Below are 16241 nucleotides of genomic sequence, written 5' to 3'. Positions count from 1 at the left end.
TCACGGGGAGAATTAACCTCATTCCTCTATGAGGTCATGGATCTCGTCTGTGACTTGCAATGCAGAAGTTACTTTATTCCATATATTCGTCTGGCATGATATACATTCAGTGAGATTACGTTAATGTAACCAGTGTGTAATACGGTGTAATAAATGTTAATTCGAAATGTAACGGAACAAAGTTAAGCGCCTCTGGTGTTAACGTGCTCTCAGAGATCATGTGAATATATTTTAATCTGAGAGGTAGCCAAAGATGAGCAACTGATGATAAATTACATGTACAAGGGTAATGCGACATGATCCCAGAGAGCATGAGGGTTTGGTAGCTGCAGAATAGAGAGTAGTGTTTTATGACTGAAACCAAATAACAGTAAAATGAAAGAATGTCCAATTGCTGTATTTATCAATACAAAAGTAGGTGCATTTTTTTTTAACTAGCCATAGATGGAAGGTGACATACCATAGTAGTGGAGGTTAGGCGGCGCGAAAGGATTGGACATTGATCTGTAGCAGTCACTATCAGAGTGTAACGGCCCAGGCAGACCTCATAATCAAGCTCCTTGACAGCACGGATAAGACCCTAGAAGAAAGTAAAATAGACACATGTAAAAACCATACACTATAGTTCTGCAATACTGCTAGCGACTCATGTGATCCACATACGATGCGGGCTTAAAAGGCCCCTGTTCATTTAAAAAACACTGTGCCTAGTTTAATGATGGAGCAACAATGTGCAGACAAGGCAGCTGATTGTGTGACGAATTTTACAGATTTGAATTGTGGCGGGGCAGACTCAGTCTTTCATTCTTCTGAGATTTATAAAATGAGTACTGTGTAGTAGTCTAATAACTCAAACACCTCGAGACAACAAAATGATTAAGGAAAGCCTGACATTGCGCCAGAGGCCAGTCGTAACACAAGTCCCTGCAGCCCTCATGGTGCAGGGGACCCCGCTCTGCAAAGCACCCCCCCCCCCTCCCCACACACTCACTCACCCTGAGGTCTATGAATTTCTGTGACCTATCTCAGGACCCCATTTCACATTCTGCAGTAGGCCCTAACCATTTTCTGTTACCTCAAAGATAATGAGCAAAATTACCCTTTTCTCTAAAAAATAGTCAACAAACTGGCAATGCTGACTAAGCAAAAAGCAGGATAACAATCTATCTACACCACATACATGTAGGGTACCGGAGTGATAATAGGTATAAACACCAGAGACAGGCAGAGAGATGCCGAGATGGACTGCCAGCAGGCTCCTTCAGGGAGGCAGGCAGCCAGGAAACATCAATACCTGTGCTCATCGCAGTGTCCTCCTCACTACTTGCACCCAGATATGCCAGCCCTTATTTACACGGTAGAAGAAAAGCTTGGCGTGACTATGAACACTGCCCCGCCAACCCAACAGGAACCCCGTGTGAGTATCCACAGCGCCTCTCACCGTTGAATTGTTGATCTGAAAAGTGTTGATAATGTTGCCGTCAGTAATGGCATACACAATGGTGCCGTTGGGTCCCTCGTCGTAATCCACCGCTGTGGTTGTGACTATGATGGAGTTGAGTGTGATGGGCCCCTCGGCCAGGGTGGTTTCGTACTGTAGCTTCTGAAACACCGGAAAGTTGTCATTCTCGTCGAGGATGGTGACAGAGACAGTTGTGGTCGCCTGAGCAAAAAACAGTAATAAAATCATTAAACGTTGGAAATGTAAAGTGAATCAAAATGTAAATTTAAAAAAGGAAATTACGGATGTGTCACCAGCAGTGGAATAAGTATTTACCACTTCAAAGTCTAATTCACCATTAAAAGCTAATTGTCTGGAATGCTATATATTTGTTTATGATAACCAATGTTGTACATTAATACCTTAACATCTAAAAGGGATGATTCCTCTTGCAGTCAAACGTCACAAGGCATGTTGTACTGTCATGTTATTGGCATCTGTATAGCACACGTTCTGACACGGTATGCCCCAGGTTCAGACTAGGACAAAAATGGGGCACCGAAATAAAAGTGATCACCATGAGCGAACCAGTTATCTACAAAATCTGCAAATCAGTCCAGTTTGCAACTTGTAAAAAATATATCCTTGTTAGATCTCCCCGTGCCTAACAAAAAATGAATGTGTCCTCATGTAATGCAACTGGTTCTATGTAAAGCGCTCTGATACCCAATTCGGGTCAAGTTCGCGCTATATAAAACTCTGTGTAAAAAAAAAAAATTCTTAGCAGAAGCATCAAGAGCACACTGATAGTACAGCGAGGACTTTCAGCAAGGAGAAGAGTCTAAAACTCTGCCAAGGGAACTGGTCATTTCAATCATATATAGGACCCAGCACCAAATATCACTGATTTATGGTCTCTTGGCTTGTAGTTAATTTGCTGCTATCATTTTTAGGAATGCCATATAAAAATAACATATTTAAAAAAAGTAAAAAAAGTACAAGCATCAAAAACTTTCATCACTGATTATGACATACCCCCTTCCTGCCACGTTACTCCAATCGCCCCTTCAGTGCTCTGGAAGACCCCATATAAATAAAATAATGTGTTGTCTGCCAATTACAACCATACGATTTCATTTACTTTGAGTTTTTCAAAGTAAACAAAGGTTTTTCATGCTGCCTGTGGAGGAAACGTTTTGGTAAATATCATCTCACAAAACAGTTGGGAACTAGAAACATTCGCAGAGAAGGTCAATTCCCTGACTGTATTATGGTGGGACGATTAAAGAGCTATCTGGTGGGTGTCCACGGGTGTTAGAAGATGGAACAATGCTGTGCTGACGGTCTTCAGCATGGCTATTGGTTGTTTGGACTGAAGAGCATTGTATGCGCTTTCTATTTCCGCTATAAAGCTCAAAAAATTATTTTAGCGACGGAAGTTGAATTGGTGAATGGAAGCATTTAAACAGTGTCCACTAATCCCTAATTACGAGCCTGGCAATCCACGGACTGCCAGACTCACAGGGATGCGGTGATAGCAGTTTTCTGTCTGCCCTATTACAATTAGGGTGGTCGGGCCGTTCTTGCCCCAAAACAGCCACCATGCTTGGAGGGACCGGCGCAATCTCGCCAAGCATATTAAAACTTTCCTCTTCGCCACAGTTTTCCTAGCGGTTTCACCTTCATGAAAACCATGACAGAGAGGAACCAGCCCCCCTTGTGCATCTGCACCATGGTGTGCATGCAGTGGGGCACAACATGTGCCACCCTGTGTGCATGCACCCCTGTTCCAGTACTGAAAAGTCCATGCCGTGCAGCAACTGCTTTTGGCGTTCCCATTACGGTGCTAATTTTTAGGGCACTAATTTGGGAACATACAAAAAAAAAGCCCGCCAGACACGAGAATCACTTGTAATCTGGCGGGGGGACTGACCATAGGTTTGACAATGCGGCGGCAGGGCGGACACGGCATGGCACCGTCAAACTCGTAATCAGGCCCTAAGCCACTACCGTTCTCTCGGCATCTGCAGGAGGCAAGTGTAGTGTCCCAAACAAGTTAAAACATATTGACAGTTTTAAGACTTTATGATCCCCATAATGCAATCCCTTAAGCAGTGCCTAATTTGAGCCTGTGGTTGCCGGTGGGGACAACCGGCACCTAGTTTTGGGGACTGGCACTTATTTTGAAGCATCAGACACTTCCCCAGAGCATTGGTGCTCACAAAAAAATGTGCCTATGTCCAAAAAGTATGGCATTGATGCCAGCATGGTGGGGGCTGGGGGTAGGCTGGCCGTAAGGGAAGTTAGGCGTGCACAGGAGGAAGACAGTGAGTTATGGAGTTATTTTGAGAGTTTCATTCCCTTTAAATTAAGCCTCTAGTCTCTAGAAAAGTCCTGGATTTTACAATACTGTTATGCTGTATTTGAGCCATTATCCCTTTACCAGATCCCAGGGCATGCCTTCTCTGCTTGTTGTTGCTACCTTTGATGGATCAAATGTACAAAGGAAGTAACTATTATTGAATTGGAAATACATCAAATATTTAGGCCTCCCAATATCCTTATGCCTTTAGTCTCTTATCTATAAACAGTGGGAGTGCTTAGAAACAGGCTCCGTTAAGGTAGTGAGTCCTTGGCAAAAAAAAACAACAAGGTCTGCAACTTACTGAGGTGGACAGACACAAACACCCAACCTCCACTGTTTGACAAAGGACAGTGGGAACGTTTTAGCCATGGCATTAAGAAACTTGATGTTTAAACCTGGCTTTATCACTTTGCCAAAATATGCTGATTGTGAGCATTTAAAGTCTGGGCTGCTTCCACAGCAGAGTGGCATTTATTTGGTTAGAGTAGTCCCTTAGTCTCCCCACCAGAACCACTAAGACCTCAGTTGTTGTGTAATGGACACAATGAAAACTATGGCTATAGAAGGCATGCGTTTATCAATCTCGGGCACCCCTTGTGACAAATTGTCTGCTCTAGGGTAAGCACTCCTAACCCAGTTCTCTGCTCCTCTTTTTTAACAGAGATAGGAAAACTTAAATCAAGTTAAACACAGGTAGACCTTATGTGATATGAAAACAGGACTGTAAACTAACAATCATTTTATTTTATCTATGAAGGGGAGAACATCCAGTCTAAAGGTCCACTCAATAAAGAATATCGTGCAGTGAGAAAGTTATTAATCTTGAAAAAAGGGCGGTTGTACTGAGGTGTGGGTGCTCGTGCTTCACCAATTTGTTGGATGATTCTCAAGTCATATCCTTGCTGTGTCTTCGTCCCCTTAAATGCCAATATGTGAGAGTGGTGGGTAAGACACTGAAGGCTCAAGCATGCTTGGGCCAAGGGTTTAGCTGTGGATCAGGCCAAGGTCATTTTGGACACCCTAGCACCAAACAAGCCGTGCCTTCATGTAGCTTCAGTCTGCAACCTAAGCCCTAACCTCATGGGCAAATAATTAAAGACAAAACAGTCATTTTAGATGTAGAACAAGAGAGAGAAGGGGATACCCATCTAGTTGCTGTATTGCGCAACGTGAAAACAGAAAACTTGGGACCAGTCCTGACTTCCCTAGTCGACCAAAATGTGTGATACTAGGCAATCGTTTTTTGTTTTCACTTTACCTTCTTTTTCTTTGTTATCACATATGAGGGAACCTTGAATTACATGAGCTCAGGGTGAGCGCTGTACAAAACCTTGTCCTGTGCTTTTTTTTTTAATAAACTATAATGTTTTCCATATATAATACCAACACAAGCCACCCAGAGGATACTCATGACAACTGACTTGCCTCTTGGTTCACTATTGGCATTATTGGCAGGGTAAGGGAAGAGGGATGAATGCTTCTAAGTTTATGCTTGAAAACTATAACTTTAAAAAAAACCTCTCAGTGCAGTGATATAATCTCATGTACTAAGGTGAAACACGTTTGCATTTTAATGAAATACACTTTCTTGAATTATGAAGAAACTTTGTCATATTTTTACATTTTGTTGCACGATATCTTTAACAATTAAAAGTCTTACTAAGGTTAAGTGGAGCAGGACACCTTCTTTGCATGTTTTCCGTTACTTACAGTCAGGGCTTTAAGTGGGCATCTATCGGGCTCTGTTTTGTGCCCTGGCACAGGAGGTCGTTTTTTCCCCAGACTGCAGTGACAGCAGTCTGCTGTCACTCCAGTCCTGAAATAAGTGCCAGGGCACAAAACAGAGCCCGATAGAGACCCGTTTCGAGACAGCAGGCACAATGATATGCGCCTGCTCACACTGCTCACTTCTCACCAGTGGAGAAGTTACCGCATGACGTCATGCCAGGTGAGCCTTGTAGGGGTAGGGAAATTCTTTAAAAAGAATTATTTTCTCTTTGGATTTCCCTTCTCTTTTTGAAACTCTGGAGCAGCAACATTGTGGTAGTGTCTGTCACAAGGGCTTTAAGTGGAAGCTTTCTCAGCGCTTGGACGCCCCTGGGCAGCAACCGCGCTCAATAAATTTATTTTCAAATTATTTTCAATTCAATATTAATATACAAGCCATAGTTGCTGCATATTTATCGTATGCAACTAACAACACGTGTCCAGGGATGGCACACGCCACGCATACTTGCACGCACTCTTGAGCATAGGTGTATCCGCCGACGCTGACCTTCAGGGACCATTTTCATTGGGGGAACATGACTGGTAGGTGTAGCAGTGTGCGACCAATCTGATGTAACTTTATATTCAGGCTCCCTTGAGCCGGTGGAGTCGACGGACTCATGGTTACGCACCTGCGCGCTAAGAGAGGTACTAGACCTGATTATGTTTTTAGCAGCTTACACAGCAACCCCACTCTCATTTTCCTACTCCCTGCTGACGAGAGGCAACTACCTCGAAACACGTGTCCAGGGATGGCACACGCCACGCATACTTGCACGCACTCTTGAGCATAGGTGTATCCGCCGACGCTGACCTTCAGGGACCATTTTCATTGGGGGAACACGACTGGTAGGTGTAGCAGTGTGCGACCAATCTGATGTAACTTTATATTCAGGCTCCCTTGAGCCGGTGGAGTCGACGGACTCATGGTTACGCACCTGCGCGCTAAGAGAGGTACTAGACCTGATTATGTTTTTAGCAGCTTACACAGCAACCCCACTCTCATTTTCCTACTCCCTGCTGACGAGAGGCAACTACCTCGAAACACGTGTCCAGGGATGGCACACGCCACGCATACTTGCACGCACTCTTGAGCATAGGTGTATCCGCCGACGCTGACCTTCAGGGACCATTTTCATTGGGGGAACACGACTGGTAGGTGTAGCAGTGTGCGACCAATCTGATGTAACTTTATATTCAGGCTCCCTTGAGCCGGTGGAGTCGACGGACTCATGGTTACGCACCTGCGCGCTAAGAGAGGTACTAGACCTGATTATGTTTTTAGCAGCTTACACAGCAACCCCACTCTCATTTTCCTACTCCCTGCTGAGGAGAGGCAACTACCTCGAAACACGTGTCCAGGGATGGCACACGCCACGCATACTTGCACGCACTCTTGAGCATAGGTGTATCCGCCGACGCTGACCTTCAGGGACCATTTTCATTGGGGGAACACGACTGGTAGGTGTAGCAGTGTGCGACCAATCTGATGTAACTTTATATTCAGGCTCCCTTGAGCCGGTGGAGTCGACGGACTCATGGTTACGCACCTGCGCGCTAAGAGAGGTACTAGACCTGATTATGTTTTTAGCAGCTTACACAGCAACCCCACTCTCATTTTCCTACTCCCTGCTGACGAGAGGCAACTACCTCGAAACACGTGTCCAGGGATGGCACACGCCACGCATACTTGCACGCACTCTTGAGCATAGGTGTATCCGCCGACGCTGACCTTCAGGGACCATTTTCATTGGGGGAACACGACTGGTAGGTGTAGCAGTGTGCGACCAATCTGATGTAACTTTATATTCAGGCTCCCTTGAGCCGGTGGAGTCGACGGACTCATGGTTACGCACCTGCGCGCTAAGAGAGGTACTAGACCTGATTATGTTTTTAGCAGCTTACACAGCAACCCCACTCTCATTTTCCTACTCCCTGCTGACGAGAGGCAACTACCTCGAAACACGTGTCCAGGGATGGCACACGCCACGCATACTTGCACGCACTCTTGAGCATAGGTGTATCCGCCGACGCTGACCTTCAGGGACCATTTTCATTGGGGGAACACGACTGGTAGGTGTAGCAGTGTGCGACCAATCTGATGTAACTTTATATTCAGGCTCCCTTGAGCCGGTGGAGTCGACGGACTCATGGTTACGCACCTGCGCGCTAAGAGAGGTACTAGACCTGATTATGTTTTTAGCAGCTTACACAGCAACCCCACTCTCATTTTCCTACTCCCTGCTGACGAGAGGCAACTACCTCGAAACACGTGTCCAGGGATGGCACACGCCACGCATACTTGCACGCACTCTTGAGCATAGGTGTATCCGCCGACGCTGACCTTCAGGGACCATTTTCATTGGGGGAACACGACTGGTAGGTGTAGCAGTGTGCGACCAATCTGATGTAACTTTATATTCAGGCTCCCTTGAGCCGGTGGAGTCGACGGACTCATGGTTACGCACCTGCGCGCTAAGAGAGGTACTAGACCTGATTATGTTTTTAGCAGCTTACACAGCAACCCCACTCTCATTTTCCTACTCCCTGCTGACGAGAGGCAACTACCTCGAAACACGTGTCCAGGGATGGCACACGCCACGCATACTTGCACGCACTCTTGAGCATAGGTGTATCCGCCGACGCTGACCTTCAGGGACCATTTTCATTGGGGGAACACGACTGGTAGGTGTAGCAGTGTGCGACCAATCTGATGTAACTTTATATTCAGGCTCCCTTGAGCCGGTGGAGTCGACGGACTCATGGTTACGCACCTGCGCGCTAAGAGAGGTACTAGACCTGATTATGTTTTTAGCAGCTTACACAGCAACCCCACTCTCATTTTCCTACTCCCTGCTGACGAGAGGCAACTACCTCGAAACACGTGTCCAGGGATGGCACACGCCACGCATACTTGCACGCACTCTTGAGCATATGTGTATCCGCCGACGCTGACCTTCAGGGACCATTTTCATTGGGGGAACACGACTGGTAGGTGTAGCAGTGTGCGACCAATCTGATGTAACTTTATATTCAGGCTCCCTTGAGCCGGTGGAGTCGACGGACTCATGGTTACGCACCTGCGCGCTAAGAGAGGTACTAGACCTGATTATGTTTTTAGCAGCTTACACAGCAACCCCACTCTCATTTTCCTACTCCCTGCTGACGAGAGGCAACTACCTCGAAACACGTGTCCAGGGATGGCACACGCCACGCATACTTGCACGCACTCTTGAGCATAGGTGTATCCGCCGACGCTGACCTTCAGGGACCATTTTCATTGGGGGAACACGACTGGTAGGTGTAGCAGTGTGCGACCAATCTGATGTAACTTTATATTCAGGCTCCCTTGAGCCGGTGGAGTCGACGGACTCATGGTTACGCACCTGCGCGCTAAGAGAGGTACTAGACCTGATTATGTTTTTAGCAGCTTACACAGCAACCCCACTCTCATTTTCCTACTCCCTGCTGACGAGAGGCAACTACCTCGAAACACGTGTCCAGGGATGGCACACGCCACGCATACTTGCACGCACTCTTGAGCATAGGTGTATCCGCCGACGCTGACCTTCAGGGACCATTTTCATTGGGGGAACACGACTGGTAGGTGTAGCAGTGTGCGACCAATCTGATGTAACTTTATATTCAGGCTCCCTTGAGCCGGTGGAGTCGACGGACTCATGGTTACGCACCTGCGCGCTAAGAGAGGTACTAGACCTGATTATGTTTTTAGCAGCTTACACAGCAACCCCACTCTCATTTTCCTACTCCCTGCTGACGAGAGGCAACTACCTCGAAACACGTGTCCAGGGATGGCACACGCCACGCATACTTGCACGCACTCTTGAGCATAGGTGTATCCGCCGACGCTGACCTTCAGGGACCATTTTCATTGGGGGAACACGACTGGTAGGTGTAGCAGTGTGCGACCAATCTGATGTAACTTTATATTCAGGCTCCCTTGAGCCGGTGGAGTCGACGGACTCATGGTTACGCACCTGCGCGCTAAGAGAGGTACTAGACCTGATTATGTTTTTAGCAGCTTACACAGCAACCCCACTCTCATTTTCCTACTCCCTGCTGACGAGAGGCAACTACCTCGAAACACGTGTCCAGGGATGGCACACGCCACGCATACTTGCACGCACTCTTGAGCATAGGTGTATCCGCCGACGCTGACCTTCAGGGACCATTTTCATTGGGGGAACACGACTGGTAGGTGTAGCAGTGTGCGACCAATCTGATGTAACAACCATTGACAAAGCCAATAGTCCTGACTTGTTATAGGTGTGATGTTACTTGTATCATATACCTGGATGCAATGATAGAAACAGCAAAATACAAGCTGGGTGGCACACTATGCTAAGCACAGAGTTTATGGTGTTTTTAAGCGATGCCCTTAATTACATTGGCCATGCCCCTTTGAGAGACCCCCCCAGTTTTTTCATCCCACTTAAAGCCCTGCTTACAGTTAACATATACATTAAATGCTTGCCCATGTATTCAATTTCTTTCTGAGTATTAGTACTCAGGCAAACAAAAATCTTGCATGCTACTATGAACTGCCTTAATATCCTTGCTACATAAAAGGTTTTAATCTGCGTACAGTGGGTCGCAACCAGTGTGCCCTTGTGCCCTTTCGGCATAAAAGATATTTGGTTGCACTTTTTTAATATATCCAGTTTACATACTGCATTTTGAATAATATTGGGTTCTCAAATGGTGTTATTTTACCACGTTTTATTAATTGCCACAATAAAGGTTTTATACTCAGGTAACCAGCAGCCCAGTGCTAATGTTCACCAGTGGGGCTACAAGCAAAGGTCAGGAGGGCCGCCAGTGCCCCCGGCTGTACTGTGAGCATCCATGCCCCAGAACAAGAGAGGGAAAAACACACATAGGGAAGACAGAGTAGGAGAAAGAGAAAGATGGAAAAAGGGTGAAAGCAGGGCACCCGCAAGATTAAGATGAAGGGTACAGGGAGTGTTCCATAGTGGAATAAAGAGGCATGAGGTGGATTTAAGGCTAACAGCAGTGGTATTCGGTGCAATGACGTTTAATTGCATGGCAACATTCTGAGTTGAGCTTTGGGCACCAACACTCTTTCTTTTACAAATTAAGGACCAAGGTTAAGAGAGGGTTTTGTAACTTAAAAAAGAAAACCTCAAATTATATTTTTTCAGGAAATCAGTTACCCCCCTAACCACCCCCCCCCCCCCCCAATTTAACACCACACCAAGTCTAACCATGCATTGGAAAATTCCAGTTTATTGGTAAATGAAATATGAATAGTGATGGTTGGCCTGTGATGTGAGCTAAATGACCTCGGGTATCAAAAAGCCATGTTTTATTAATGTATTTTCAGTTTTTTGCCATAACACACACACAATGGCGTTATAATGAAGCATAGACAGAAACAGAGACGAAACAGAAGAGTAAAATTCAATAAATACAGTACAAAAAAATAATTGGCAATAGGTATCATAAAAGACACCTTTAAGTGACATGTATGGGTGGGTGAAGTTAATATGAATGTTTCATGGCATGAGTAGAATAGTGTTAGTTGTATGAGAATGAAAGAGTTGGTGGTTTAGGCCCAAGGGGACTCAACATGTACTAGGCAGTACACATGAGTTTGATATCCTACCATGATCACAATTGGTGAATGTATGACATTGTTCTGCATTCTGTCCATCAATTGTTCTTTTTGCATTTGTCACCCCGAGTGGGACGGGTATGCCCAGACGTGGGTCCCATGCTCTCCATTCCACTGGAGTCAAGCTACCCTGGCTGATGAGGGCCGAAAGCCCGAAACCGGCACCAAGATGCTTGTTTTCAGTCCAGAAAGGACCTGGCCTGGCAGTTCGGGCTGCACTGTTCCCATTGGGCGCAGGGTCAAGACTGATTTGCATATGGCTGGGTCCAAACTGGAATGGTATGGTGAGCAAAAAAACGATGGATTTAGGCCCAGATCTTTGCACTGGGGTGAATGTATGACGTTGTTCTGCATTCTGTCCATCAATTGTTCTTTTTGTACAATTAGTGTGGCTGTGTATGGGTAGAAAAAGTGAGCCTATAGAATTCAGGAAAGATTTGCATATGTTATTAATCTATTTTACAATCCAGAGATGTTCTAAACTGCAGCACCAGGAGAACAGGTGGTAACTGGAGGTTGACTAAAAGGTCAATGTCCATTGTCTTCATAGAGATCAGATAGAGAGCGTTAAGGGTAAGAGTCAGGTTAATCAAATAAAAAGGTACTGAACCATGAAGGAGAATGCGGTAATGAGAGGGTTGAAGGGTACAATTTTAGTCTCACCATCAGAAGTACTAGGACCCTAGTTGACCAAAGGCCATGCACAGCAGGAGGTTGGCCACCCATGCTGGGTTGGGAGCCTGTCAACTCCATGCTGCACGCAGCCAAAGGCAGTGCCTAATGGGGGTTGGCAACCCGTGCTGGATTCGGCGCAGGGACTGGCCGGAGACTAGGTTCTGTGGTCAATCGCCAGCTGTGCATGAGGTTTGGCTACCACAGTGGGGTTGGATGCTGGGGTTGGATGCAGGACCTGGCCACAGGCCACACCCTATGGCCTGGGCCATGGATAGTGGAAGGTTGGCTACCCATCAGAAGTCAGCTTCCAACCCACCACTGCGTGTGACCTAAAGCTGTGCTCAGTAGAGAATGTGGCTGAGTATGATAAAACAAACTCCAAACATTCACTGAAAAGACCATTGGTTAAAATTACATTTTAGTTAGGCATGGTAATAAGATCTCAACTTACACAGAAACAACTCAGAAATTTACTGACAAAAAAAAGTTAAAGTGGCATTATCGTTAGGTATGGTAAGAAATCTTAGCTTATGTTAAAATCTTAAACATTCATTGAAGAAACCAATGGTGAACGTGATTTTAGAATTAGGTGTTGAAATAATACAAAACCTAATGTTCAAATCTCAAAAATGCACTGAAATTCTCAAATTAATGTTTACTGAGCTAACTTAAACTTGCCCCATCATGCATATGACTTACATTATATTACAGGACTCATGACATGTTAAATGACATAACTGATAACACCACTCATGACATTATTCAGTCTTATAGCAGCATCCTAAAGGGTTAGTGGGCTTGAAGTAATTCAACAAGATACATCAATGGCAAATTTTCTATCACCAATCGTATAATAATGGACATAACCTTTGATCACATGCTGTACACAGCACATATTTGTCAAGTTGTCCACACTAATTGGATGTTATCCTCTTTTTACTGGTATTGACCCAGCTACTAAACAAAATGTCTCCATAGACTTTAATGGAGACAACCCATTTTTAATTCTTGAACTCCCTGCCAAAATGAGTTTGTATTCTATTCACCTTAATGGGATCACACGTGTAAATGCTTCACATGACCCATAATTTTCTGTCAAGAGGTTGACAGGTATGCTTTGCCACTGAAAAGACACATTCTGTTAGGCCCTTTGGATGACCCTCCATAGATTGGTAAAATGCACCACACACATTCTTGAGGTGGACACAATAGCATAAAACCTTAGAGCTGACACCACAATTTCTACTTTATTCAATAACTGAAGTTCTAAAAATAAACATCCACACTTTATAAACAAACGTGTTATACAGAATGAGTCTATAGCACTGCATTACAACTGTTTAACACAGGCACTTTCCCAGATAAACTTTGTCAATAATCTATTGCCAACAGACGCTCTGCGCTTGCAGTTTTTGCAATAGAATTTGGCCTTGCAAAATATTCTACTTTGAAGCACTACTATGCAACCCACATCACATTTGCTAAGCTTTCATCTTTTTTACCATGGAGAATTAATTGCACTCCAAAGTTAGTGATTTGCAGACAGTGCACCATATAACTCTGAACATACCCAACCACCCTTGCCTCAAAGAGTTATGCTGTGCACCCCTTTATGTTGACACAGTGACCTTGCACTTCATATGACTATGGTTTTAACAGCAACGTTATCAGAAAACTCATTCAAGATGTCATTTAACAGGTCATGAGTGATGTAGTATGCGATGTCCTAAGCTTTGTAAGGTGGGGTTCAAGTTATAGTTAGCTAAGTAAAGTACAACTGGTGAATTTCACAGTTTTTTTGGTATTTAAATGTTATTTTTTAGGTTATTTCAACACCTGACTATAAGGTCGCTTTAACATTTTTTTTTTACTGAGTCAAGTTCTAGGTTTTTATTAACACAAGCTAAGATCTTATTACCATATCTAACTATAACATCACTTTAGCCTTTAGATTTTCCAATTAATTTGTGTTTTTGAATGTAAAGTGAGATATTCTACAATACCCAACTATAACGTTACTTTAGCCTTTTTGTTCAGTGAATGTATAGATTATGTGTGTGAGTGTATGTGATTAATTAGTTCGTATGAGTGTTATATTAATTCTCTGCCTCCATTGTTTTTATGGGAGTGTGTTGTAGTACCAGTGGTTGGTCATGTGCATTGCTGAACTTACTCCAAGGCTGGGCTGGAGAATATTTACAGCTGTTGTGACACTTTCAGGGCTGCAGTAACTTTATAATTGCATTTTGAGAATTGTAATGGATTTCTAATTTGTGGGTGTATATCTTATATTTGTATGTCACGCCTAACCCCCCCAAACTTCCCTTAATCTAATCCATTTTTTTGTAATTATTCCCCATTTTCCCACCACTTACCATGATCTCACCCACATTAAACACAAAGTAATATATTTATGTGTACAGAGATCTTCCTCACCTTGATGGATATCCCTGCAAAGAAACGATAGTTGAAAAGGCACAGCCACATGTCTCTGACAATAGGTCTGTGAATTGTTTTGATGTATGTGAGTAGTATTAGTATAGTATTACATAGCATACTACAAAACACAGTTTGTAAACCAGGCCCAAAGAGTTCAACAACTTTCTAAAATGTGTTCTGTTGAGAGAGGGTTTTTGTGATAGACTTAGGATTTGAGACATGCAGAACATGATTACCACACAGGCAGTGTTTTGAATTCTGATGTGAATTGGTGTAGTGTTTTACATAAGGTTTATGATCTCTGGAAAGATAGTCTGTAATGTTCACTCTAAAGCATTCAGAATAGGAATTAATAATTACTATGACAAGGAATTCAAATGTGGAGAATTGGTGGCTGCACATTTGTTGCTCTGGAATACGTTTCTAAATATCATTACAACTCCTCTTCCATAGTTTGCTCATTGCCATTGTTAGACCAGTCATCCTTAGGGTGGTCTTCCCCCAAACTATTTGACTGCTTACCTCCACTCTTTGCTGTATCTATTTGCCGCTGGAATCAAGCTATCCTGGCTGAAGAGGGGTGAAACCCCGAAACCGGTCCTAGGATGCTTGATTCCAGTCCAGGGAGGACCTGGCTTGGCAGTTCGGGCTGGACTGTTCCCATGAGGCACAGGGTCAAGACTGATTTGCATATGGTTGGGTTCAAACTGGAATGGCATGGTGAGCAAAAAAACGATGGATTTTTCCCAGATCAATGTACTGGGGTGAATGTATGACATTGTTCTGCATTCTGTCCATCAACTGTTGTTTTTGCATTTGTCACGAGTGGGACGGGTATGCTCAGACGCGAGTCCCGTGCTTTCCATGCCACTGGAATCAAGCTATCCTGGCTGAAGAGGGGTGAAACCCCGAAACCGGACCTAGGCTGCTTGATTCCTGTCCAGAGAGGACCTGGCTTGGCAGTTCGGGCTGGACTCTTCCCATGAGGCACAGGGTCAAGACTGATTTGCATATGGCTGGGTTCAAACTGGAATGACGAGCAAAAAAACGATGGATTTAGGCCCGGATCAATGTACTGGGGTGAATGTATGACATTGTTCTGCATTCTGTCCATCAACTGTTGTTTTTGCATTTGTCACCCCGAGTGGGACGGGTTTGCTCAGACGTGAGTCCCGTGCTCTCCATGCCACTGGAATCAAGCTATCCTGGCTGAAGAGGGGTGAAACCCTGAAACCAGTCCTAGGATGCTTGATTCCAGTCCAGGGAGGACCTGGCTTGGCAGTTCGGGCTGGACTGTTCCCATGATGCACAGGGTCAAGACTGATTTGCATATGGCATTTGTATGTCACACTATCCTTTCCTTGTCCACCACCCTCATGTCTCCACATTGATCACTATCACTCCTCTCTTCCCATTACCCAACCCTGAGCACTAATTAGTGTAAATATTTGTAAATATTTGTACTACCTTAGGAGGATTGAGCAACTGTGTTTCCACAACTAAAAGTCATAACTTCATTCTACATAAATTGCATTACTTGCGAATTTAACTTTACAAGTCGGTATTGTGGATGCGACTTATTGTTTGTCTTTTTAATTGTTGTGTGCTACTTGACCATTTCTTTGTTGTACTTAACCTTGACTCGAGCTGCAGGCCTAGACAACCTCCCTGCAGTAATCATAAAAACCAGGCCAGAGTGGTGGGCAGAATTCTTTTTTTAAATGTTCCTTGGGATTCTTAATACAAATCATATAGCAGAAAACTGGAGAGGAGCAATCATAAGACCCATCCATAAATGAGGAGATATAAAAGCCCAGAAGATCTATAGATTAATTAACCTACTTGACGTAGGAGAAAAAGTATTTGCCAAAATAATCTTGGTAAGACTCAAGGACTGG

The 16241-nt window shown here is 44.4% G+C and overlaps 1 protein-coding gene across 2 annotated transcripts in view; it reads right to left on the bottom strand.

The window, feature by feature from the left end:
* CDH23 (cadherin related 23) overlaps window positions 1-16241 on the bottom strand; it is a 1199511-nt gene that overhangs the window by 543098 nt on the left and 640172 nt on the right. For both annotated transcript variants that reach the window (XM_085603466.1, XM_085603467.1), the window contains exons 14-15: window positions 1442-1663; window positions 461-580 (exon numbers count right to left, since the gene is read on the bottom strand). In XM_085603466.1, the coding sequence (XP_085459592.1) occupies window positions 461-580; window positions 1442-1663 (342 nt within the window). The remainder of the gene's footprint in view (window positions 1-460; window positions 581-1441; window positions 1664-16241) is intronic.

This window comes from Triturus cristatus, chromosome 1_2 (assembly GCF_964204655.1).
Source record: "Triturus cristatus chromosome 1_2, aTriCri1.1, whole genome shotgun sequence".
NCBI classification, from domain to species: Eukaryota; Metazoa; Chordata; class Amphibia; order Caudata; family Salamandridae; genus Triturus; species Triturus cristatus.
The sequence above is the reverse complement of the archived record's forward strand: the minus strand, read 5'-3'. Positions and strand labels throughout refer to the sequence as shown.